This window comes from Strigops habroptila, chromosome 1, assembly GCF_004027225.2.
Source record: "Strigops habroptila isolate Jane chromosome 1, bStrHab1.2.pri, whole genome shotgun sequence".
Taxonomy (NCBI): domain Eukaryota; kingdom Metazoa; phylum Chordata; class Aves; order Psittaciformes; family Psittacidae; genus Strigops; species Strigops habroptila.
This window is the reverse complement of record NC_044277.2, coordinates 154,237,358-154,261,852: the sequence shown is the minus strand read 5'-3', so window position 1 is coordinate 154,261,852 and position 24,495 is coordinate 154,237,358. Positions and strand designations below refer to the sequence as shown.

The 24,495-nt window shown below is 41.7% G+C and overlaps 1 protein-coding gene across 3 annotated transcripts in view; it reads left to right on the top strand.

The window, feature by feature from the left end:
* STAC (SH3 and cysteine rich domain) overlaps positions 1-23,974 on the top strand; it is a 67,053-nt gene extending 43,079 nt beyond the window's left edge. For 2 of the 3 annotated variants that reach the window (XM_030505481.2, XM_030505471.2), the window contains 7 exons: positions 1,461-1,576; positions 5,708-5,789; positions 9,216-9,280; positions 10,184-10,272; positions 11,798-11,849; positions 11,970-12,107; positions 20,967-23,974. In XM_030505481.2, the coding sequence (XP_030361341.1) occupies positions 1,461-1,576; positions 5,708-5,789; positions 9,216-9,280; positions 10,184-10,272; positions 11,798-11,849; positions 11,970-12,107; positions 20,967-21,065 (641 nt within the window). In that variant the 3' untranslated portion in view covers positions 21,066-23,974. Of the gene's footprint in view, positions 1-1,460; positions 1,577-5,707; positions 5,790-9,215; positions 9,281-10,183; positions 10,273-11,797; positions 11,850-11,969; positions 12,108-15,294; positions 16,656-20,966 lie in introns of those variants that run through there. The other variant, XM_030505490.1, reaches the window with a different exon arrangement.
* Positions 23,975-24,495: the final 521 nt, after the last annotated feature.

Below are 24,495 nucleotides of genomic sequence, written 5' to 3'. Positions count from 1 at the left end.
AAGGGAGGAAGCACTGGAATCTTGAGGTGAAGGCCTGAGCTGGGAAGAACCAGATAAAGGACAGAGAGATCAAAACAGCAGGCGGCGTTCAACCCACTGGTCTGGCTTTTGAGGGACATTGCTCAGCTCCTGTCTGTTTCTATCCACACTTCTTACTTTCCTCATGTTTTTCCTTATTAACCATGTCTGCACACTGCCTGAATGTTGCAGAGACCAGACTTTGCTCACTGTAATACCAAAATGCCTGAAAAGAAACATTTTGAAATGGAGAAGTTGATTCTAGGAAATATTTCTCCCCCCCCCAGGACTCTGACCAGGCAGGGCTGGCAGTACAAAACATGAAAGCCAAAACTAGGCAGTCAGTTTACTTCTCTGAGAACATTTGCTTTGTTGTTTTCAGCAGTTTAAAAGTAAGGGGTTTAAAATTAAATAATTAAACAGATTTCATCTAAATTTCTTTCTAAAAAACATCGTAATTTTTGTCAGAAGTAATAGAAATGTTTTGAACAAACTCTAGCTGAAATTGAAGTGTGCTTTGCTCTTATCAAAGTTCAAAATCCCATGTGTTTTCTCAGTATATTGGCCAAAATTTCTCTCCTTCTACACAGTGCTATGTATGTAATGCATTATACACGTCTACTGCCTTGTACCAAAAAGCAGGCTGAGGACTATTATGTATGCAGAAAAGGATTTTAACTGAATTTGCTTGTGCAAATTGAAGATGTCCATTTCTCTGTCATGGAAAATGAGTTTTAGGGGCAGCTATGAGGGAGAGTGGCAGTGAGAACTGAACAGACATACACCAGTGGGAGTGGTATCCTTTCTAGTCACTCCTAGACTGAGCTGAGCAACTTGGAGCACATTCCCAACATCAAGTACCTACTCATGCCTGCCTCCAGACCTCACATGGCCTCACAGTGAGGATGTCATCATCTTTCAAGGAAGATCCAGGCCATCCTGTTTATCCACATTAGCTAAGTAGGAGCACTGTGAAAGCAGATGGATAGGGGTGTTGGCCCACCCATACCACAAGCATGCTGAGGCACCATACAGCGTTTTTCCCTTTAAGCATCTACTGTTGAGAGCAATGCAAGAGGTCAGTGGTGGGAACAGGCAGCAAACATGGATTGGAGTCACTGGCACTTTGTCTTCTTTACCTCAGTGTAGGCAGCACCAGTGGTGATTAGAGAAGGGGGACTGCAGGTGAAGAGAGACAAGGCAATGGCCAGGACCTGAAGATCCTGTATGAGGGGAGGATGATCTTTATGGGAGAAGAGAGGCAGCAGAAAAATCACTACCAAAAGCCAATTCCACCAAGTTCATCAAACACTTTTATCAGGATAATCTGTAAACTTGTGTCTAAGCATGCTGGTAGAGGCAGGTCTTTCTCCAAGTGGAGCAGGAACATGATCAGAAGTATCTCCAAGGGACTGATGCATGTTTCGCTCCTTCTGTTGCAGCCTGTGGGAATAAGGTTGATCCTGTGTATGAAACTCTCCGCTTTGGGACTTCCTTAGCCCAGAAAACCAAAAAGGGCAGCTCTGGAAGTGGGTCTGATTCTCCAAACAGAAATTCTGTAAGTATCCCACATCTTTCTTCCATTTTCTTTCTGGAGGAGCAGCAGATATTCATCCACAGGAGTTGGTATCAGAGTTCACAAAACTTGTATTTCAAACTGTAAAAAACTAATCTCACTCTGAGCTACCAAAATGAGACCAGAAAACACATTACTTTTGCAAACTCAGGTTTTAGATCTCATTTAGATGACCCTTGAGAAAAAGGGGAAAATACGAATTAAATGAATAATATTATTTTATCAGATTGGAAAAGGGAATTGTATTCTTTTGATTTTGCATATCTGTGTAAATGTGGAACAGAGATATTTAGCTGTCACGCTGGAGTAGATGCGTACTGCCTGTGGTTGATGGTGGGCATTTACCCTTCATACAAGTGATGGCAATGAGTTGGAGTCCTCAGAGCCTAAATTCAAAAGTACAAGCTCCACAGTACAAACCCAAACAAAATTAAGCCACTGTGACAAGGCAATGGACTGTCACTTTCACTCCTGCTCAGTATAGACTCAGGAGGGAGGCCTCACAGATCTGGATTCCTCTCCAAAATCCAGGCAGGCGTATACAGCTTGTTCTACCCAGACAGGCAGATTTTCACCTTTGTGTTAATCTCTGTCATTCACTTTCTCCTACGAGAAAAGTCACTTTCTTCAGGACCATGGCAGAAAGCTGGAGAAGGAGAACAAGGGAAACAATAATTCCCTTGGCCCTGCCTTTGCTAAATCCATACCTAGTTCAACAGTAACAATTACCAATTTCTTCCTTACAAAAATGGTTATTTCAGCAGTATTGGAATCCATGAGATCAGGAGCTCATTCATGATGTCGAAAGAATGTTTCATACCCTTTCATCTCTCATAAACAGGCACTTTAGCCTATGCTTGAGGCTCTTTTGTTTTTCCATAGAGATTCTTCCCACTGGTCCCCCCACCAAAAAAAAGGAAAACCAAAATCACCCCTGAATACACTGGAGGGTAAACTTATTGTCATATCTAAAACTCAGACCCATACTATCTGACAGTCTGTCCCACACTCATCTCAGAAGAAAAACCAGCAGGCACAGAGACATAATGACACTTGGCCTCCAAGCCTCAGAGCAAATACCTATATGTTTAATTTAAAGTTGTGCTAATATCTGTTTATGTTTGGTACAACATCTCCGTGGCGCTTCAATGTATGCTCACTGAATTGTAACGTTAGCTGGTATAGGTGGTCTCTAAACAAACATCCATTTGTACCAGATGGGAAAGAAAACAGACAAATTTAAACAAGAACTAAGTGAAATCTGCAAAGAAGTTATTAAACAACACCCTTGTTTGTGCCTTAACAGGATTTTTGTAATTCCCATTCTTTTTTAAAGCCCAAAGTAACACCACCGCCTCTCACATTGTGATTGCATTTCTTTCAGTTATTTAATTTGCTTTAAAAAAGAAGTTCTACAAATGTAATTATTGCTCTCTAAATCCACAAAGCGTTCTGTTGAATTATGAATGACAACTCAAGCATAGAAATCACGAATGCTGCGTAAGCTTGCCCTAGGGAGCTGATCACGTCTAGGTGGGGTGTGGGTGGAGAATGAGGAACGCAAGTTCATTATGGGAATTTCTCCAGGGTATTGAGGCTGTGAGAGAATATAACACGTATCAGCATACAGAAAACTGAAAACATGAGAAAACTGAATAAACAGACATGTGAAACCATAGCTTGTGCCAGTGCAAGCCTGTGGATTGAGACAACCAGGGGCAGACACAAGCCTGATCCAAGTGATGGAGCTTTACAACTGTGATGTGTGACCCACGAGCAGGCACTGACCAGCGACCACAGCAGGGACATGACACAGAGCCCTTAGAGCAGAGGTGAAAATGCACCAGAGCATGTGAGCTAGCAGCATGCGTGCAGTTAATAACACATAGGTACTAAGTTCTCTCCCCAGTGGTCCTCACTTCTGCGTTGCTTCACTCTTCTCCAAGCAGAAGCAGCAATGTGAGGCTCACAGCAGCGCAGAGGCTTTGCAGCATGCCTTGCCTCTACAGCCATAAAGTTTCCAGGACTGCAGTTCATGACTTTAGGCAGAGTAGAGAACTAGCCATGGTATTTTTAACATGACTGAGCAGTGTGGACGCACCCACTGTGATTTTTCAGCCCGGATTCTTCATTTCCCATAAAGGAAAGTGGCCATATGCTCCAGATTTACTACCTACTGCTTCCTTCAAAACTGTGCTTCTGCAACCCACATTTATACAGAAAGTCACTCGAGGTGATGTAAACGTGATTCCAGTTCTTGTTAGCTTTTCATAGCTCAGCTCCTCTCGAAAGCAGCTTTGTACCTCTATCATTTCTATTAGACCATTTGTCATAGAGCTCTTGACTGTAAAATCATTAAAGGTAGCTGAGGTTACTTCAGGAGGTTTTGAATGAGGTATGTACTGAAGAGACAGTCACTGCACATCCCATATGCAGTAGTACCCAACAAAATATGAAGCTAATCAGCAATTATTAAGCTACTCTATGAAGAATGAGGAACATGCCGTTGCAATGAGCTGGAAAATAGCTGGCACTTGCTATTTCATCGAAGCCAGTCTTTTCCTTCTCCACCCAGCAACTAGAATTCTCTAGATAAGCTCTACATTGACTCCATGTTACCATTGCTGTTGCAGTGCCTTCTCATCTGGGGTGACCCATTTGTGGTAGATGCAAGACAAGCATGACCTGCTCCAAAAGGCTAAGTCTAAAAGCAAGGCAGAACAGAGCAGTAAAGTAGAGGGCTCTTAAAATAGCAAGGGAAACAACATAACCACAGGATACCTAAGGCATAAATCTACTTTTAACCTCTTTGTTCATTAGTATCCTTGGATGGAGAAGTAGCTGGGAATGTACTAGATACGGAAAATAGAATTGTCAAAGTACTTTCTGAAACAGCCTTGTTTTACTTGTTGTCAACACTGGTAAAACAAAACAAAAAGAGCCCATCAAAATCTGTAAAGCAATTCAGATTCTGTGCTCCCCGAACAAAAGCAGTGAATGTTTCTCATTTGGCTTTTCTTCCTGTAACAAAGCAAAGGTCTGCAAAGCAATGGACAGAGCTGTGTGTACAGTACAATTGCAAAGTGTCACAGAAAAATGAAGTTACATCCTTCCATGTGGCTTACAATCCAGTTAACAAGAAACAAGCATATCTTAGGAGCACATCAGGATTCAGTTTTTCAGATTAGAGAGAGCATCTGACTTCAGCGTTTGGTTTTTTTACAGTTATCAAAGATGTTTTACCCAAAAGAAGTCACATGTGAAAAGTTCCAAAACTGAAGTTCCATAAGGTCAGATTCAGCCAGAGTTGTTTGGACCAGCTCCTGGTTCCTATCAGGCTATAGATGGAGAAGCTGACTACCCAACCAAGGAATCCAGTGCCTTATGCAGAGTATGCTTCTGAGGCTTGAGATTATATCATCCCATGTTTTCCTACACTCTAGAACAATGGGTCCCTAACCATGATTGACATTAATATGGTACAAATGAGAAATCATAGTAATTCTGATAACACCACTTGGGTTTCATTTTTCCCTAACCATACCAGCCAGATGACTGTTTAAAAAGAATGTGAGGGCAGATATTTAAAGACTGACTTCACCAACTTCATCACAGTCCAGCTCCTTTCACAGCACTTTAACAGAATTAAAATCAATACATTACAGTTATTTTACTGAATAATGGATTCAGGGTTCATAAATTAATAGTCACTAATTCCAATTAATGTCCAGCCTCCTTGGTAGATAGCTATTTAGTGTACTTGCAGGACCTACAAATTCCCCCAAGCTCCTTCTATTTTATACGGAGAACCACATAGTTTAACATAAATCTTTGTTCCTTAACTTTCACTTCACTTTATACTACAGAAATCATTTGTACTTCAGGCTGTACATTTGGCCTGAATTTCTTTCTGGGCTTTCACTGCTCCCTGTGAAGTAGGTATTTGTTGCGCATCACCAGGTACAATGTTTTCTGCAATCCCATCAGCCTGACTTGCTCTGCTCTGATAACACCCAAGTACCGCATTCCCCAAAGGCTCTTCTGCGGTCTTCTGTCACCTCATCACTCACTTTCTGGCTCATCCCATTTCATTTGCTCTTTCTGTCCCCGCAGACAGCTGACCTGGCAGAAGTTCCTGAGGAAGGCAGTAGCTCTGCAGGCACCCTTGACATAAGCAGGAAGCGCAGCAACAGCGGTGAGTGCTGCCAGGCCAGGAGAGCATTTTCAGATATGTAGGCCTGCATACAACCTATTTCAGATGGGGGTTTTATGGCATGCCCATATTTTAGCAGCATTCTGGCTTTCAAAGTGGGAGTTGAGTGGGGCATGAAGTTGGTGCAAGAACTTGGGGAATGCTTGTTGCCATTCAGATGAAATCAGATGAAATACAAGCCACCATTTTCTTAAGTTTTTGTGTCCTGACCTGACACTGGACAAGGTTCAGGTCCATTCCCTATCTCCCACACTTCAGGAACATGGCTGTAGACTAATCACTTAACATGCTTCAGTTCCGCATTGGCTAAGTGGAACAAAAATAATTCTTTCTTTTCCATATGTTGGACTTGTCTACATGTCTTTCTATACCATAACCTCTTTGGGACAGGAAATGAATTGTATAATATTCGTATGTCTGTGAAATGTTCAACATAATGAATCCTGATCATAATTGCAGCTCAGTATGACTACAGTATGTGCTCAGTAATGTTAATAGCCCAATTCCTTTGTCTGCTTTGTAGTACAAAAGTAATGTTTTTGCAGCATTGGTGTGATGGCATTTTAAGACCATCATACCCATATAGAGCTTAGTAATGAAATCTTAGACAATGAAATTGGTGTTTGTGACACTGTTCTTGAATTAAGTCATGGTGAGGGAAGAAATAAGTGCAAAGGGTTTTGGGACCCTAAGCAAAACTTCAGGTCCTAACCACCAGAGCAAGTTCTCGAGCAGCACTTGAAGGCTGCTTTGCTGAATCTCACATAAGACGTACGCTACAAAAATAAACCACCATGAGGATATCTTTCTTCTTCATAGCATCCCCAGTGCCCCCCTTACATGCTGCTAGCAATACATGTAGGTAAAATAAGAGCTTCAACTGTCCATTCCCATTTTATGCTATCTCCTTATTCCTTTCCTCCCCTCCTGGTCCTATCACTTCTCCTCACTGTATTCAGTCATTTCCTCCCTCTCACTTTGTGAACATACCATTTATGTTACCTCCTTTCTCTCAACAATATATTTAGGTTTTCTGTTTTGCAAGTGCAAGTTGACCTGACCTGGTTAAAGAATTCAGTCTGCTTCACATTGTTTAATCCTGCCCACCCAAGATTAATTTGACCCTGTCTGAGTTTTCAGATAACTTCTCATTTCACTGTCAATCGGTAGTTTCATTTCTGACATCCGAAGAAACTTTTTTCTCTGAGATCTGTATTCGCTGGGTGCACTGAAAGGCATTCAAGGAACTTACTTAAAGAGATTAGTTTAAAAAACTCGGCATGTGTCAAACCTCCAAATAACTTCTGTGGCACATTAGCAATTCCTTTGATCATCACTGGCTTTTTCGCAATCCATCCTTCAGAGGCTCAGGATATAAATTATGCATCAGTCGCTCCAAAAGTTTCCCCTTGGTAGATTTTTAATAAAGTGCCTGCACTGTTTGCCCAAGCTATGGAAATGGTAAAATCCTTCTCACACTGGAAAAATCCCTTTTTTTTTGGCCATTTTTTTTTGACTGCTGCTGGGGCAAGCAAACATGAAAATAGATGGATTTTTATTGTGCAGAGAAGTGGACCACATACCTCTATGGCATTCAGATCCCAGTAAGAGCCAGAGACCATGAGCTACATACAGATTAAACATTTAACAAAGTACATTTAAAATATTATTACAGAGTGACTCACCACTCCATTTTCCTCAGTCGTCCCTTCCCCCTTCAGCAGGCAGTGTCACAATGATGCCTCTATGAATCAGGTTTAGTCCAGTTCTTCTTTTCTTTAATTAAAAAAGTGTCTTCTGCAAATAAGATTTCTAGGAAAATGTACTTTTGAGACTCTTTCCTTAAAGGGAAAGAATGGAAAAGACACAGCCTGCAGAAAGGTGAAAGAACCCAGCACGTGTGGCTATGTAATCACTCCTATAGACTGCTCTGACAACAACTTCAAAGGAACGTTGTTTCATTCAGAAAATGAAGCAAAGCTTCCTGGTTTACAACTGTAAGGTGGGATACTGAATTTCCAACCCTTCAGCCTCCTCTAAGCCAGTTATACTCCTTCACTGCTGTGAATTACTGTCTGTAACAAAAGTCCTGCAAGCCAAAATGTGATTCAAGTGACATGTATGAATCTGTTATCAACAGGGATTTGAGCACTTTCCCCTCAAGTGAGCTATGGGATGTCTTCCCTACACACCCAGGATATACTTCAGGTCCCTCTCCACCTCCTGGGTCAACTCCACAGTTTATGAGGCTGTACATTAGCCTCATAATGTACATAATGTACATAATACGTTAGCTTTCAGCTTTGTTTTCTGTCACCAAGCAGAAGTCACTCCAAACATGATGCTGAAGTGCTTCTACTTTGTCTAGTGCATGACTTTCTGCAAGTCCAAAATATTCCTGGATGCCCAATTCGTTATTAACTAGAATTTCTTCTATTTGTCTCCCTAACTTCTTTTCCTCTGGATACAAAAATCAAAGAATAGCCACGTGAGTAGGACTTAAACACTGCCAGCTTGTAACAGCGGCATTTACACCCCTTTCTACAGATGTCAGCTATACATACCCCCCTATACTAGAAGATAAAAAGACATTAATTCTATTTTTAAGGTTTTCCCTCTGGTACTGGTGGCAGTTCGACAGTTTGCAGGGTCAGGTCTCTCTACAAAAGGACTCGGTAGGAGCAGAGTGAGGCCCCCAGGTCAGTGTGGTCAGACCACGTGGATGAACACAATGTGGGGCGTTTTCAACTTAATCGCTGTGGATACCAGCTCTCATGCCGTCTTCACATTCACACATTGGGCTTTATGACTACAATATTACTACATTTTATCAGAGAATATGTGCTTGTGTGTGTTCATGGGTACATACCACCTTGTACAAGATCTTTTTGGTGCACGCTGTTGCTGCTGTTTCATCTATCTTTGTTATAAGAACATTACATTTTTCCAGTGTCTAAACACAACTCCCTACTACCAAGAAACCTCCGAATTTCACTCATAAAACTTCAAAGTTGTCATTTATAGTAACACATTTGCAGGTGCTTTTAAACAGAAATACTGCTTGTCCTAAATATGAAAATCCAGCATTCAGTGTGAGGAAGAGGCTGATGGACTTCAAATAGTAATGCAGTCAGGGGACCTAGGTTCTGTTCCCAGAGCTGTACTTGTGTATATTCACCTAATCAAAATGGTTTATTTGCTATGATTGGAAATTCTTCAGGATAAAGATTATTTTGTGCTATATGCCAGTGGTGTATGTGGTTTTGTTGGGAGTGTAGAAGGGTTCAGAGGAGAGCACAAGGGATCAGAGAAATTAAGGGGGAAACAGATTAACAAAATAAAAGTGATCCTGCTGAGGTGAAGAGTCTTAAACTACTCCTAAAATGTCATGTGTTTTCTTTATTTCAGTGTTTACATACTCTGAAAATGGCACAGAACACTTTGGAGAAGAATCAAAAAGTATACATTCCCTGGTATGGGCATATGTTTTGTGAAAATGCAATGGGAATGGGAATGGGAAGTCATATAAAAGTCTTGTTTTTATAGATAGCTGAGGCCCTTGGGTAGGTCTGCTGGGGCTCTATTCTGGAGAAGCGCTGATATCTGACTGTCATATTCCTATACCATTTCTGGGCCACTGGCCACAGTTGGAAGCAATATACAGGACTGGATGGCTCTTTGATTTACCCGTTATGGACTCTTTTATGTTCTTCTGTTTATTACAAATTGATATTGTGAACACAGAAGATCCGGTGTAGAATATATGTCATTACAACAGAACTTCAGGAACAGAAAAATCACAGATATGGTTTGGAAAATTATTTGGGGTTTGTTTTAGGTGCTTTTTTCCCCCTCCAGAATACCAGTGGAGAAAACGAGGAGAGAGAGTAGCCAGTCTTCTCTGTGGGAAGCCCAGCACAAGCAGCTTTCTGATTAAGAAAGTGGTTTTGCCACCCTGGTTTTTGGACCTGTGCACTGTATAGCTCTAGCTCCATCCATAACAAGGACTGCATAATAAAAATATAATGTGAGTGGTACGCTACTGGGCTCATAAGAGTCATGCATTAACAGAGAGCAAAAGGCAGACTCATTTTTAAGATCTCACCCAAAAGACCAACTTGTGCAGATTTCTGCTTGTGTTCTTTGGAAGCCTGGAAATTGATCTTGGGGTTCAAAGAATCTTATTTCTAAGTGAAGATAGTTGCTGCCTTAGTGGTTCACAATGTATCTGGGCCATAGTCGTCCAGGGTGTGAAAGGAATGAGATGATTCTGGCTCATTTCTTGGAAGATCAGGCCCTGGTTTCTCAGTCTCTAACAAAGTGAACCATGTGCACAGGACAGATATTGAAATTTCTCTTTCTCTTCTTACTTAAAGGGACCATTTTATAAAAGCACGTTACAAATGAACACCTATGTTGCCTTGTACAAATTTGTACCACAAGAAAATGAAGACTTGGAGATGAGGTAACAAAACATTTGTTAGTTGTTTTGACCTATGTGAACTGAGGGTCATATATGACTTTGAGGGGGGGAGGTTTCATTTTCATATTTGTACTAAACATTTTTTATAGATGTACACATTTGTAGCTACAAAGATATTCTCACAGATAAAAAGCTGGTGACCACCTTTTTTTTTTGGCAAGGACACAATAGATAAAAAGTTTCAAAATCACTTACGTCACTTTAGGAGCAGGATGGCTTTCGGCTAGAAAATACCAAGTTCTCAGTTGCTTTGGTTTTTCAACCAGAATTTTTCACCTAGGAATGCCTCACCAGCTCTGTGCTAATTTAAGCTTCCTTTCTCACCTCAGCAACATTTAATTATTCCAAACACATTGGAACAGCTTCCTAAGAAGGGCTCGCGAAAAAGAACAACCCTGTTGTCCTAGTGACAGCAGCTTTCTGGGAAAGCTGGAAAACACTGGTTCAGATTGTGCAGTGTTAGAAGACTGGATGCCTGTTTCTCCAGTTGTCAGCAGCAATGATAATCACTTGGAAAGTAAACCAAAGAGGCCTACCACTGGGCCAGCTACATCTTGGGCAGGGCCACATCTTCTTTGTGTGCTCTGCAAGAGCCCATTCAATTGGACCCATATCCATCCTATGCTCCAGGCGTATTTGCAAGCTCTTGTGCGGATACCACAACAATACAGTGAGACTAACAAGGAATGGAGGGAAAGCTGAATAATTAGGGATCAACCATTAATTTTATTAAGATCAAAGAAATGCCTGTTATCAAGCAGAAAGAGCTTTCTGGCATTAATTTGTTTGGAAATGGGCTGCCTCTTACTTTCTACAATGCAGTGCTATTATTATAACATACTAATGTTGATGAAGTGCTTCCAGTGGGGGGACTGAGGTCAAGTAACTGTTCAACTACCTGTATGCAGTCAGCTCAGCACATTTTGCGATCAGCATTTCCAGCCAAATTATTCTCTTAGCTCTGCTTTGGAACTAGTCAGCTGGATGCTGATACTTAGCAATTACCATCCTGCACCACATATTATAAAGGTAAATATGTCCCATTGAAATCAAAAAGACATTCTTGGGCAGAATTATATCCCTGCTGACTAATTGCCTTTGTCAGTTAAATAGAACTATTTTCCTGCTGCCTTCCTTCTGCAATCACAGCTTGAAAACACAGATGATAACGTGATGTGTCCCAACAATGTGAAATGTCTTGAAGTAACAAGATAACGCCTGTAACAAATAGGGGCTGCATTTTAAACAGTTTCTTATTAAACAGGAAGCAAAAATTCCAGTTCACAGATGTTGTCCCAAAATAAAGATCCAACCCAAACATACAGAGGTTCTCTCTCTACATTGCTGTGCATGATTGAAGTAAGCCTTGATGCTTCATCGAGTCTACCTGCAGCAAATGCTCAGATAAAATGACCAAGACAAGACCTCCTTCCTATTAGAAGGTAATTGTGGAAGCTAATGCAACATAACAGTTAAGACTCAACCACTATTCATTTTCTAACTACAGGCCAGGAGATATGATAACTCTTCTGGAAGACTCCAATGAAGACTGGTGGAAGGTATGTGCATATTATTTTTTACCTGTTTTCAAAGGGAAAAATATGTTCTTCCCAATACTGAAATTGTATGAAGGCTACTTATGTTAGCAATCTTCTTCTGCCTGTATGTTTTCTCCACAGGGGAAAATTGATGACAGAACTGGATTTTTTCCTGCTAACTTTGTTCAAAGAGTACAACACAATGAGAAGATTTACAGGTGTATCAGAACATTCATTGGCTGCAAGGAACAGGGACAGATAACTCTGAAAGAGAACCAGGTAAGTTCTCCTGTGCCAGATCCTCACCGGACTTGAGCATCCAGCAGTCTGACCGATGACTGAAGGGACTGTTGTGCAAGATGAGCACAGGCAGAGGCTGTTCACTCTAGTTTTACTACAGCATTTATTATTTCTACACTAATAGTGTCTAGTAGCCAGTTAAGAGCAGTGTGGGCCTTGTGCAAATGCATGCACACTGCCTAATGTAGCCTAAATTTTCAGACTCACAGACATTCATAAAGGCACTTTGCATTTTATGCATTCTGCTACTGACTTCAGAGGGACAGCTTGAAGAACACACAGTCTTCTAGAGATAGACCATGTATGCTTGATAAATGAGCTGGTTTTCTACTCACTATTAGAGCTAGCCTAAAAGACAGTGGCTCTCTTCCCCAGACCTTAACTTACCTAAAGATGCGAACAGAGCTGATTGGTTTGAGTCAACATGAACTGAGTTAAGACAGCACCAAACCAACCTGTAAATCTTAAGTTTCACTCTCGTTCACCAGTTGCAAAGTATCTTTAATCATTAAGTGCTTGTGTCACCACTTACACACCCTCTCTACTGTAATTTATTCTTAACTAGAAATGCTACTGTGAGTTAAAGTACACCATGTACAGTGAGGACTCATTGGGTCCATTCACCCTCGCATGCTCTCAGCAGCTCCTTCTATTTTGTGCCCTTCAGCTGGGTTCACTAGGTGAAAGACACCGCCACCACTGTGAGATTTGTCTTTGATCTGATTTTAAACATGATTTTTAACATTTAAAACATCCAAGTGTCAAGTTTCACGATGCTGCTATAAATGCTTGCTGGAATACAGTGAGAAAAGTATGCGGCTCAAAACCTGCATAAAGGGACAGTGAGGTTTCTGGTGTAAACTCATTAATTAGGAGGATGGCTGACTAAGGGTGATGCACAGCTTGAGTACTCTGACACCTGGATGAAATAGGTAGATTTTTCTCACTGCATCTTGAGATGAACATGAAGGCTTATGTTCTCCCACCTTATCAAATATTTCTTCTCCTTTGGCAACTGATGTCATATCACCAGGATTTGTTCACCTTGAAGTGCCTGGACAGCCACTGATTTTAATAAAGTAGAGCAGAAGTAAGTTTCAAATGGACTTCAGGGCCTTCAATTTTTCCACATAGCACTTCTGTAACACTTATTTGGTGGAGAAGATTAACTTATACCTTTGCTGCTGCTGTCTTGTAGCATAGCAAACCATACAAATGCCAACAACCCTTGGATTTACACAGCTTTTTTAAGGAAGGCACAGCAATACAGTGACTAGAATATATTTTAACTGTCCCTGCGCACATAGTACATTGGGCAGCCCTGAAGTTGCTAGAAAGAGAGAACAGTGCTTCATTATTTTCTTTTTTTAATGCAGCTTTTGAGGGTTTATATATGTGCACACAGAGGAAAAAAAACATTATCTAAGCGGAACAAGAGGGTTTGCACCCTTTGTGTTCTAGAATAAGCAATACACAAGGGCAAAGCTTGGGGAAATAGTAGTGTGGGAATATGGCATGCCAGCATGAGGGAATGCTCAAGGTCCGAGTCCCTTCTCATCAGTGGACATACCAGATCCTCTTTGTTAGTGTAGCTGCTGCTGCAGTACCCAGTTTCCAGTTTCTTGCCTCATTTCTCACAAACTCACAGTTTCCAAGTGGGCAGATCTGGCAGCTTCATCTAAACACAAGGTCTTCCTATTGTCCCTATTTCATAATAGGCTCACAAGGGAGTTTGTAGTCAGGGGTGCACCATTGTCTGTGGTAGGGCAGGAGGCAAAGAAAGGGATGAACACGTCCTGCCTGTCTTCTGCTTCCTCTGTTTTAGTGAACTTATTCAGCTCTATCTCAAACCCCTGCAAATGCTGAAGTCGAATGTGAATGCTGCCAGGTGCTCACTCCGTGTGAGAGAGGCTTCAGAGGAATAAAGAAATATTTGCTGTTAAACAATAGGGCAGACAGACAAATGCAGAGACATCAGAGGAAAAGAGTGGAACCAATAGATCTCACTCCAACCTTGCACAAATTATCCAAAGGGAGGCATCCAAGCAGCTGTCCCTCCATGCAGGTTTTGAGCATCCCATGGTAGCTGGCAGCACGCACATGACCAGCATGTAGCAGTGGGACAACGACAGGAGAACAAGGTCTCCTGAACCTAACCTGTGGGATGTGTGTGTCTGCCACAGAGATCACTATCTGAATGGCACCATGCTTTTTGTCTTTTTTTTTTTTAACAGCACGACTTTGCCTTCACTGTGGAAAAACTCTGATTGCAAAAACAATTCTGTGTTTGGGAGGGTTTTTTTTTTTTTACTTCAAAAAATGATTTTATGTTTCCAAAGTCAAATTTTCTTTCTTCTTTCTTCAGCCATTTCTCTTCTTTTTTAGTCCTTTATTCCCCCATTGTTTTCCTTGTGAAGCAGAGAGAGAGATATAATAGGGAAGGCGTAAAAAGAAAAAAAGTCATCTGAATGGGGCTTCTGGGAAAAGTTTGACAGAATTTTGTTTGTTTGTTTGATTTGTTCTATTTGGGGATGTCTGTGGGACATAACCAGCTGCTTTAGCTGTCTCTGGGCACAGTGTCCAGAGCGCTGTGAATGCAGTATATGTACTAAGTGCATAGCACATAGTACATATAACCTGGCTTATTCCAGGTTAGCAAGAAGAGGAGGTTATTTATTGCTACCAATTCCTGTCAAGTCTCACTTTAGCTAGAAAACCTCATTAACTGATCTAATAAATTCTTGTGACTACAGTATGGCAAATAATTGTTTTAATTTTATACTGTTAATTCAGTGGGTCAGATTCTGCAGGGTCTAACAAGAGCCCAGAGCTATTCTGACAACAAAGGCAAAGATGACATGCCAAAAGAGGTAGATTTAGACTAGATATTAGGCAGAAGTTCTTCCCTGTGAGGGTGCTGAGGCGCTGGCACAGGGTGCCCAGAGAAGCTGTGGCTGCCCCATCCCTGGCAGCCAGGTTGGACACAGGGGCTTGGAGCAACCTGCTCTAGTGGAAGGTGTCCCTGCCCGTGGCAGGGGGTTGGAACTGGATGAGCTTTAAGGTCCCTTCCAACACAAACCAGTCTGTGATTCCATGATTAATCAATCATACTGCTCGATGCCCTCCATGGTTTACACTGCATGTCTCTATCCCTTTTGTGCTTTAGATGAATGTTCCCAGGTAGAGTCTATTCTTCTAAGGCAAAAGGCACTCACATCAAGAAAGCCACAGGACTACCATAAGAAAAGCCATCTCAGGCAAGCAGAGACATTTTCGAAGTTTGAAGCACAGTGGGTGAGGCTTTCTGTGGAATCACTGGGCAGCTTCATGCCCTGGGAATAACATTTTGAGCTTCAGCTTCATGCAAACCTTCATGGCAAAGCCAATACTCCAGGACAAGCCTGAGGGAAAAACAACACAGTTTGCTCACCCATCTTGAGCAACATGAGCAAGCTTGTCTTCACAAAGGAGCCCTTGGAAAGTTCATTATGAAATGTGAAACCCAGCCTGGGGGGGGAATGAGAGTACTGCTTCAGACAGCAACCTCTTGGGGTTTAGGGTTGACTGACAGACTTCTGGGTCCTGAAACCATTTCAGAAGCTGACTGGGGACCACAGGGCTCAATCAGGAATCTGTGGGAGAGAGGCAGACATAGGTCCTGACATCAATAAAGCAAGATTATTAACAGGGCAACCAAAACCAGCCAATTTCCACTCTTCTAAGCTGTTTCACACACAATACTGGCTGCATAATTTCCAACTCTGATTGCTTGTACCATCGCTTGGAAATATAATGTTTTCTCCAGCCTGTAACTTCTGCTCTAGCCTACCCGAATTCATTACCACACATTATACAAATGCTTCTTTGCATGACTACAGGCTCTGATTTGACCTCTTTTCACAAAAGAAAAAGTCACCACATCTAATACATCACCAGTGTTTGGAAAAGTGTCTCTTAAAATGCCCCTAACCTTTTTAGTCATCCTTATATTTAAAGAAGTCATAATAATCTATTGTTTGAATGTGTGGGTTTACTCCTTTTATGACATCCTACTTAAATAAAGGAAATAGCTTCTTTAAAACCAAGCTACTCCTGCCCTTCTCTGGCTGCCTCTGACGTCTACAGTCACACTAATGCAAACCACTTTAGAGTTGGGCTTTTTGTGATTAAATAACACAATTGATTTTAAATTGCACAAGTCATGTTGTGCAACAGAAATTACCCCAAACCACAACATTTGTAGCAAGACTGGCAATCACGAACTCTCTGCTCATCTAGATGTGTACTGTGGGTTTACATAAAGGTCAGTGCAACAGATCCGTTTTGAGAGGGATGTGTTTTGTAAATGTCGCTGCTGTAAACTAGACCTGTTACCAAAAGCATCTCCCAGCCAGCTTCTGCCGTGGCTGCAGATAGGCCACTGCTGTGGTGGCGGCCACAACCTCTGAACTAGGGTTGTCAGGCTTGCTGTCCCCTTGGCACCACAGCCCAGGAGGCAAACTTCCCTCCTTATCCCAACACCCAGTCACATGGATTTCAAAAAGCCACATGTATGTTAGCAGCTATGTGCGGATATGATCCAGGCACTCCAGGAGAGCCTGGGAATGGGCTTAAACATATCCATGAACCTGGGCTTAACAAGGCAGGATTCCAGCCCAGGTCTTTAGCCCTGGGGGATCCACCTGCCTCAGTTCTTCTCCTGGTTAGACTAGATGCTTTGTCTCTACCTGGCTTTTCACCTCATTGCCCAGGAATTCCTTTATGTCCCCACATTTTTCATCCTGTGATACTCTAAGAGAAGCTGAACTTCTAAGATCATGACTCAGCTGCCTTTGAAAATCGGTTGCATTACGGTGACTTATGCATTTGGACTGAATCACATAAAACACAGAAGGCAGAGATTGCAGAAGGCAAGACTGCAGTTCTTCACATGCTCCCCAGCTGTAACTGCTGCACTTAATGGTGAGGCTTAAGGGGAAAAGTGTCTTTTTCCTGCTGTCTCTGATTTTCATTGACATCAGTCTTGCTGAACAGGGAGGGGTGTCCTCATTCATTCAGAGACACTGAGTAGCATACAAGCTTTTCAAGAGTCCAAAACATGCATACAGTTCAGTCCAGGTCATATTTAAAGCCCTAAATAAGTGCTGTAGGTAAAACAAGCCGGTGCTCTCTGTCTAAAAGCTGATATAAACCCTGTCATCATTATTTTCACTAAGACTAAATGGGTATGCAAACTGAACTACTTACTTTTCCATCCACAAAGCTCACATAAGCAAAAACTTCAGTACACCAGCAGCAGCAGATGTAGAAACTCACAGTGACCCTATGCTATCATTCTCACAGACAAACAGAAGACTTACTTGAGCTTTCAGAGCACTTCACCTGGTCTTCAGGCTCCAGGGCAGCTCTTGAAACTGCACTGTCATTATAACCAAATTCCTCCTTGATCAGAGTGGCTGACAGGTGTATTAAATATATAGGAGAGAGAAGATAAGTAAAGGATAGCTGCGTGAAATTAGAGCAAGTCCAAAATTACTCCTGGGCAAAGAGAATTTGCCACTTGAGCTCAAATTCAAAGCACGGGACTTAGAAGAACAGGAGAGCATTAATGACCTTGCAGCTTAAAGGATCATTTCCTAACTGCTCAACTTCCCCATCTGCTCCAGGCTGACTGCTGGGTAAAAAAAATCCACAGGGCAGATGCTGACAAGTTCAGACAACAGTCATGATCTGAAGGTTGTTTTGGGTTTAGTGGTTTGGGTTTGGGGTTTTTTTAAGTGAGATGAAAGAATTGAGCATTGACTTTATACAACAGTAGATCTCACTTTCAGCTGGTTCTGAAGATCACTTGATCACTGAGAAATAGCCCGAGATGCAATTTCTTACCCTGGGGCTTACTCCTCTATTGACCTGTTGAGGTGGGTGCAGGGAAAAAACCCAACTGTTGTTTATCTCCATTTGTGTTGCTACCAGATTTACTGGAGAGTGGCTGCTCGGTGGCTCCCTTACCTGGCCAGGCCAGCAGCCTTGCCCCCAGAACATGCCAGCCTGAGTAGTTGCCATTTGATCAGGTAGTTTTCAATTTGACACAGAAAATCGTGATCCCCTGATGGTAGCTGTGGCACCTTGTGCTTTCACAGCATCGAGTTTGGCATCTGTCAGCAGGGCAACAGGTCCACCAGGTGAAGTCCAAAACCCCGGATAATGTGGCATATTGCGGGCAAGCTTGTTCTGCCCTCCACACATCCCCTTCCTTAAGAAGGAGTGGGAAAATCCTCTGCCTTCTGACCTCTGGCATATGCAGAGTTTAGTGTATTAGGATGGGAGAATTTCAGTTGGAATTTGGGAGAATTCAGAGCAATGCATTTGTATGTAAAGAGAGACAAGTTCTTACAGAACACCTTGTACTCTTCATGCCCAGTGAAGATCTGAAGTTATTGCTATAGCAGAGCACACCCACTGATACCAAGAAGCACTCAAACCAGCAACAGAGCAAAAAAAACCCTCTAAATGAAAGACCAAATCTGCCATCCTTTTTAGCTCCCAAGATAAAGGAAACCAGTGTTCAGAAAGCTCAGTATTTGTCTTTTGTCCACAAATCATTCCGCTGACAGTACATGACATCGGGGAAAAACTCCAATCTCACAATACGTTCTGCACAGCAACAGAGGTTTAAGCAAGAAATGCACATTGGCAGAAGGCAGTGCAGATCTTCCGGAGATCTATTTTAGGGATTCTTTGGCCCATGCAGAAACCAGGGGTCTTGCAGACATCTTTGGTTGGGAAGAAAGCAAAGCTATGGAGTCAGGCATTCCTTTTAACCAGAAAAGAGGCCGCAAAGGCTCATTTTCCCACAGCAGGGATCAACTGTGAAGGGGCATCTTTCAACCAAGATGCTCTTTCCCAGTGTTGAATACTCTGCCATGCTCAGCCATCCTCAGTCTCATGCTTCTTTGCAGGCTTTTTCTCTCACTGCTGAAGTTTTCATAGTTTTTCTTAGAGATACAGACCAACATCTATCAAAGGCCAGAAACACCTTTCTCTGTATATGTGCTTCAAATGGTGATGCAACTGCCAAGGGGGCAGCTGCTGTGCTAGGGAATCATGACACAAATGGGCTGGGCTGCTTTACAACAGAGCCTAAACTAAACGGCATCAATTCCACACCTCCCACACTTTCCATATGATTTAGCCCAAACAACAGTACATGATTTTATTTAATTTCATGTCAGCTCTGTTGGTGTGCTCAGTCATTCTGCCGCAGGGATCCAATTCAGTTAGTGCTCAGCAGATAGCTTAAGCAAGAAAATTAATGAGTCCATTTGATTTCCAAACATTTGTTTGCAGGTACAAAGATGAACCTGAGAATTTCTAAATACCGAAGGTAGCAAATATGAAGCATCTTCACCTCCTTCTTATGACCTTTCATTTCCCTCTGGCAGCATCACTGTTGAAAGTAAATTCTGTGTATGTGAGAATAGGAAGACAAGCTGGCCCCAACTTCAGAAGTGGTATTTAGGTGTCACCGTACAATCCAGAACAGTCACGCTGAAATGGATTTAGCCAGGAATACTCTAGGGCCACTTTTTATTTAATTTCATACTCTCTGAATTATTGTAATTAAACACTGTAAATACTTACAGACAGAGCCTCTGCGAGAGTTAGTCCAGACAGAGGGCTTTTAAGACCTGGCACTGACGTCATGAGAAACCAGTGAGTTGGTCTCAAAAGGACCATCAGTTTTCTGGCTATTTTTCAACCTTGTTTGATTAGTAGGAAATATGTAGCACTTTCTTTGGCAGAGGTGTCTGAAAACAATTCTTTATTTTGTGTGGCTCTGTGCTGAAGCGCCCAGTCTGAAGTACCTGTGCCACTAGGCTTTCAAATGGCTTGGCCATTACCAGAAGTGTCTCAGAAAGGCCCCTAAAGTGGAAATATCTGAGATCACAAAGGTCTTCAGGAAATGCAAACCTTTACCACAATGTAATATTTGTGCTATTGGAAAGACAATATGGTTTCACAACAACTGCCTCCATTTGGAGTAGGTGTGATGCAAACACGCTCACAGAGTTGGATTCAGATCACATACTTTGGTGTCCAAAACAGGCATCTGTAGGTGCAAGGGCTGAGTAATTAATAGCCCACTGCTCATCTGAGAAGTACCTGGGCTCCTTGAACATGCAAAAGAGAATATACTTGCATTCAGATCAGCTGCTGCAAGTGACCCACCTTGGCATCATGATTCAGTGACAACGATGAGAGTGCTGAGGCGCTGGCACAGGGTGCCCAGAGAAGCTGTGGCTGCCCCATCCCTGGCAGTGTTCAAGGCCAGGTTGGACACAGGGGCTTGGAGCAACCTGCTCTAGTGGAAGGTGTCCCTGCCTGTGGCAGGGGGTTGGAACTGGATGAGGTTTAAGGTCCCTTCCAACACAAACCAGTCTGGGATTCTAATTACTTTTCACCAGCAACTGTTGAGGGAGCCAAATAGCTCATGATCTGAAATACCTATTCCTCTTCTATGCAAACAACTAAATCACACCATTACAGTAGGCTGAAGTCTCAATTCAAGTTTCAAAATCTTTGATCCACCACAAATTTCTTAATGATTTTAACATTTCTTACGCAAATGTGGCACGTGCAGGAGGTGGGGGAAAGGTGATTCTCTAAATATATGAGTTTGAGTTTCTTATCTCAGCAGGGAGAGCCTAAAAGGGATTGTTTTACTTACCCTAGAAATAACTAGCAGGAAGTCTAACCCACCTGATAAATAGCCTGGAATAATTTGTTGCTTTGACCATGGCAAGGAGTTTATTATTTTCATACCTTCTTTGCATTCAGATTTGTGTGACTTCTGAAAAAGAACACGATGGCTTTATCAAAGTATACAGCGGGAAGAAGAAAGGCTTTGTCCCCATAGACGTCTTAGAAAACATCTGATTTCTACAACCCACTTGCTGCAGTAGGAGCCCTTTGTCGGCAATGCCTGTCTGCCTCATCTCACACTGTGTCAACCCAGATGGGCTGTCTTGCAGATGTTCAGGGAAATAGTGAGAAAACTGCAACTACAAGAAGAAAAAGACATTTAGACTGCCACAGCAACACTGAGAAATAAGTGGAATGTTTCACAGAAAACATAGTCAGAAACCAATAGGGAAATGAGAGGTCCTTGGATACTAACAAGAATAAGGTAAGGAAAAGAAAAGTCTGGGCTGATTTCTGGTGCAAGATGGCTGCTACACCCTCATGGAGACAGACAGTTTGCTCTGAAGGACTAAACTTACGTCCTGTTCTTGTGTCTTAGAAAACTGTTGGACTGCTTTCTTGTTCGAAGTGTGCGTTTAGGGGGGAGGGGGGAAAATACCATTCAAACTGTCCTCGTACTACAGTCCAATGCTTGTAGTAAAGTGTGGCTGTGGTTCTACAGTTTCGTCCCATTATCAACTGATCAGTTTAAACCCTGGTGTTTAGTCCCACAACAAAGCGGTTTGGAGACACCATGTGAACGTCAGTTCCAGAAATGCACTGTGCCCTGAAAGTTGGCAGCTTTCTCTTTCTGTGCAATCTTCCCATATGAAAGAGTAGCGAACTTGTGTGTCCTTTGTTTTCTCTGTATACGAACAAAAGCTCTCAGCGTGGTTTGGGTGTGGTGGCTGCTCTCATAGCTCACAAAAATAGCTGGTCCTCTGGTTTGCAAACCTTCTCAGAAGCATCCCTCTGTGTTTCCTGCGCCTTGATCTGGTGATACAGAAATGCTGGGAGAGAGCCAGAGGCTTGAAATGTTTTCTATTTTTCTGTGTTTATTGCACTTGAAAGATTTTATATATTATTCCTATTTATAAAAAAAAAATAAAACAATTAACTAACCCCCGGAAGACTGAAAATGCTAGGGAAGGACAGACTGCACGTGGAGGTGAAGTCTGTAATTGCTGAAATCCAGAACTTGTGATAGAAAGGCACTATCCAAGTATTGTGTTCACACGCCAAAGGCATCTTCTTCATTTGCTGAACAGAATTTTTGCAGATTCAGCAATAAATACACTGTCATGAATTCCTCCTTGGTATAAACCACCATTAGCATCCTGTAAATCTTTTCCATCTCAGCAAGACTGTGCAGACAGCTCTATTTTGTCCATGTAAACCTCCATCTTCAAACATGTTTTGGGCATATGAACTTTTTGGTACCCAGGAAGCAGTCTGTGGGACCTGTGGATCTCGACCAAACTGTACAAGTCAACCAGTGCCAATCCTGTTGCAGAGCAGGGGCCTTATGATGACTCAAGACAGGGAACCTAGTTTCCAAGTGTTTAATTGGATGTAATTGCACCAAATACACTTAAACAGCTTAGCATGTATTATGACGTGGAGATTAAGGCCTATCCCAAAGCTCCCTGCTGAATTCATGCCTTATTTGACCAGATTGAGACTGAATTCAAGTCTTTACTGAGATTAAGCCCAAAATGATGTCCTAAATCCTGATACCACAAAAAGAAATTCAGATGGTGCCAGGCTAGTGTAGGCTTCTGCAGAGATGACACTATTTCTAATACCAAGCTACCAGTCCTGCTCCCGTGTACTGAGGCATGCACAACCCATGTCTCAATAGTTACTCTATTTGAATAGCTGATCTTACACAAAGCCTTATGAAATCTGGTGCAACTCTCCACATGGCCAGAAGTTCACAGAGTAGATCAGTTTTCAACCTTTCAGAGACACATTCTGCAGCTCTTACGTATCACTTATTGCAGAGGAGGAAGTTGCAGGGGTGGCAACTACTGAAATGTGTTCCCTTGTAACATGAGTTATTATATTAGTCTATACCAATTCATGTCCTCCTGGCTGATCAGAAGTATCTGATTTCATATCTTCTGTGGGAATATCAGCAATTTATAAATGTCAGGGTTTTTTTTTTAAATTCAAACAATGAACATTTGCTCAGCTCATTTTCCTAAGTAAGTAACCAATAAACTTGGTGCAAGGACAAAGGATTCTGTTAAGCCTTAAAGATCAAGAGGAAAAGCAGTAGAGATATATTCATCTACTCTGATTTGTAAGATATATTTTCTAATATTCACCCATTCAAAAGAAAAACTCAAGGTTTGTTAGAATTAAAATATTTACTACTTTTGATCAGGCCTGTCTCATGGACAAAGGAAATCTGTATTAATCTCTATATCTGCTGTTGTTTACATGATTACATCATACTGTGATTCCCTCCTCTTTCAGTCTTCTATGATTTCAATTTATCCCTACAATGTGCATCACGCTATTGAAAGAATTATATGAATATTACCTACAACTCACAATGGCCTTTAATCAATGTCAGTTTGATTCCTTTTGATACTGAGCAATAAATAATAAAGTGACTGAGTAAAAACAAAACAGACCTTATGTGGACTGTATTACATCTGAGAAAGCATTGCTTCTGAACCAAAGCTTTCATGGTTATCTTTGTGGTTTTTGTCTTTTTACTGGGCTTTTGCTGCCGTTTGATATGTAGAATGCCTAATTTAGCAAGAAGCACATACATGAGTCTTACTTTAAGCATGTGATTCATTGGCTATTTGCATGCTTAAAGCTAAAGCACTTTGCTGAATTAAGGTAATTTTCCTTGAATTGATTTTGGATGCCTTACTCTGAATTCAGACAAGTATCCCACCATTTTTTCCTACCATATGCAGTTCACCATAGGTACTGCATTAGCAAGCAGTTAAAGTCAGACAGAAAATGGACTGGACTTTATCAGGCGTGTGCTCAGAAAAATTGAATTTTAGGAGATAAATGCTGTTCAGATTTAATTTAATATTCTGCTTAATAAAAACTATGTGATGGTTGGAAGGAGAATAGAAGTGTATGTTTCTTGGCTTCTTTTTATTGGATTGTATCATATTCACTTATTCACCCTCAAGAACCTTCACTAAACCCATCATCATATGCTACTGAGCATTTCCATTTAAAATCTACAGCACTTGTATTTGCCACATTAAGCAAACCATTTCTGAAGTAGCTCTTCTGCAATGTATGCACCATGTGTAGACTCAGGGTGATGTTTTGTGGTGGGGCCATCTTGAACATTTGTTTCTGTCACATCAGAATGTATTTTAGCCACTCCGCATCTCATCACAGCATAAAACTGGTACAGAATACTTTTATAAGTGCTAGGAAGAGTTGATCAACATAAGTTGAGGGTGAACTGCCTGAATCACCATCATCTCGTCCTGTCCATAAATAACACAGTGTCTCAGTTCGTTATCATTATCATTTCTCTACACTTGGCCATTTTGACTTCCTTCAGAGATAGATGCTGCAGTGCACAGTCAGCTGTGGACTCATTGCCTCAGGGAAACTAAGACACTTCTACAAAGATTGT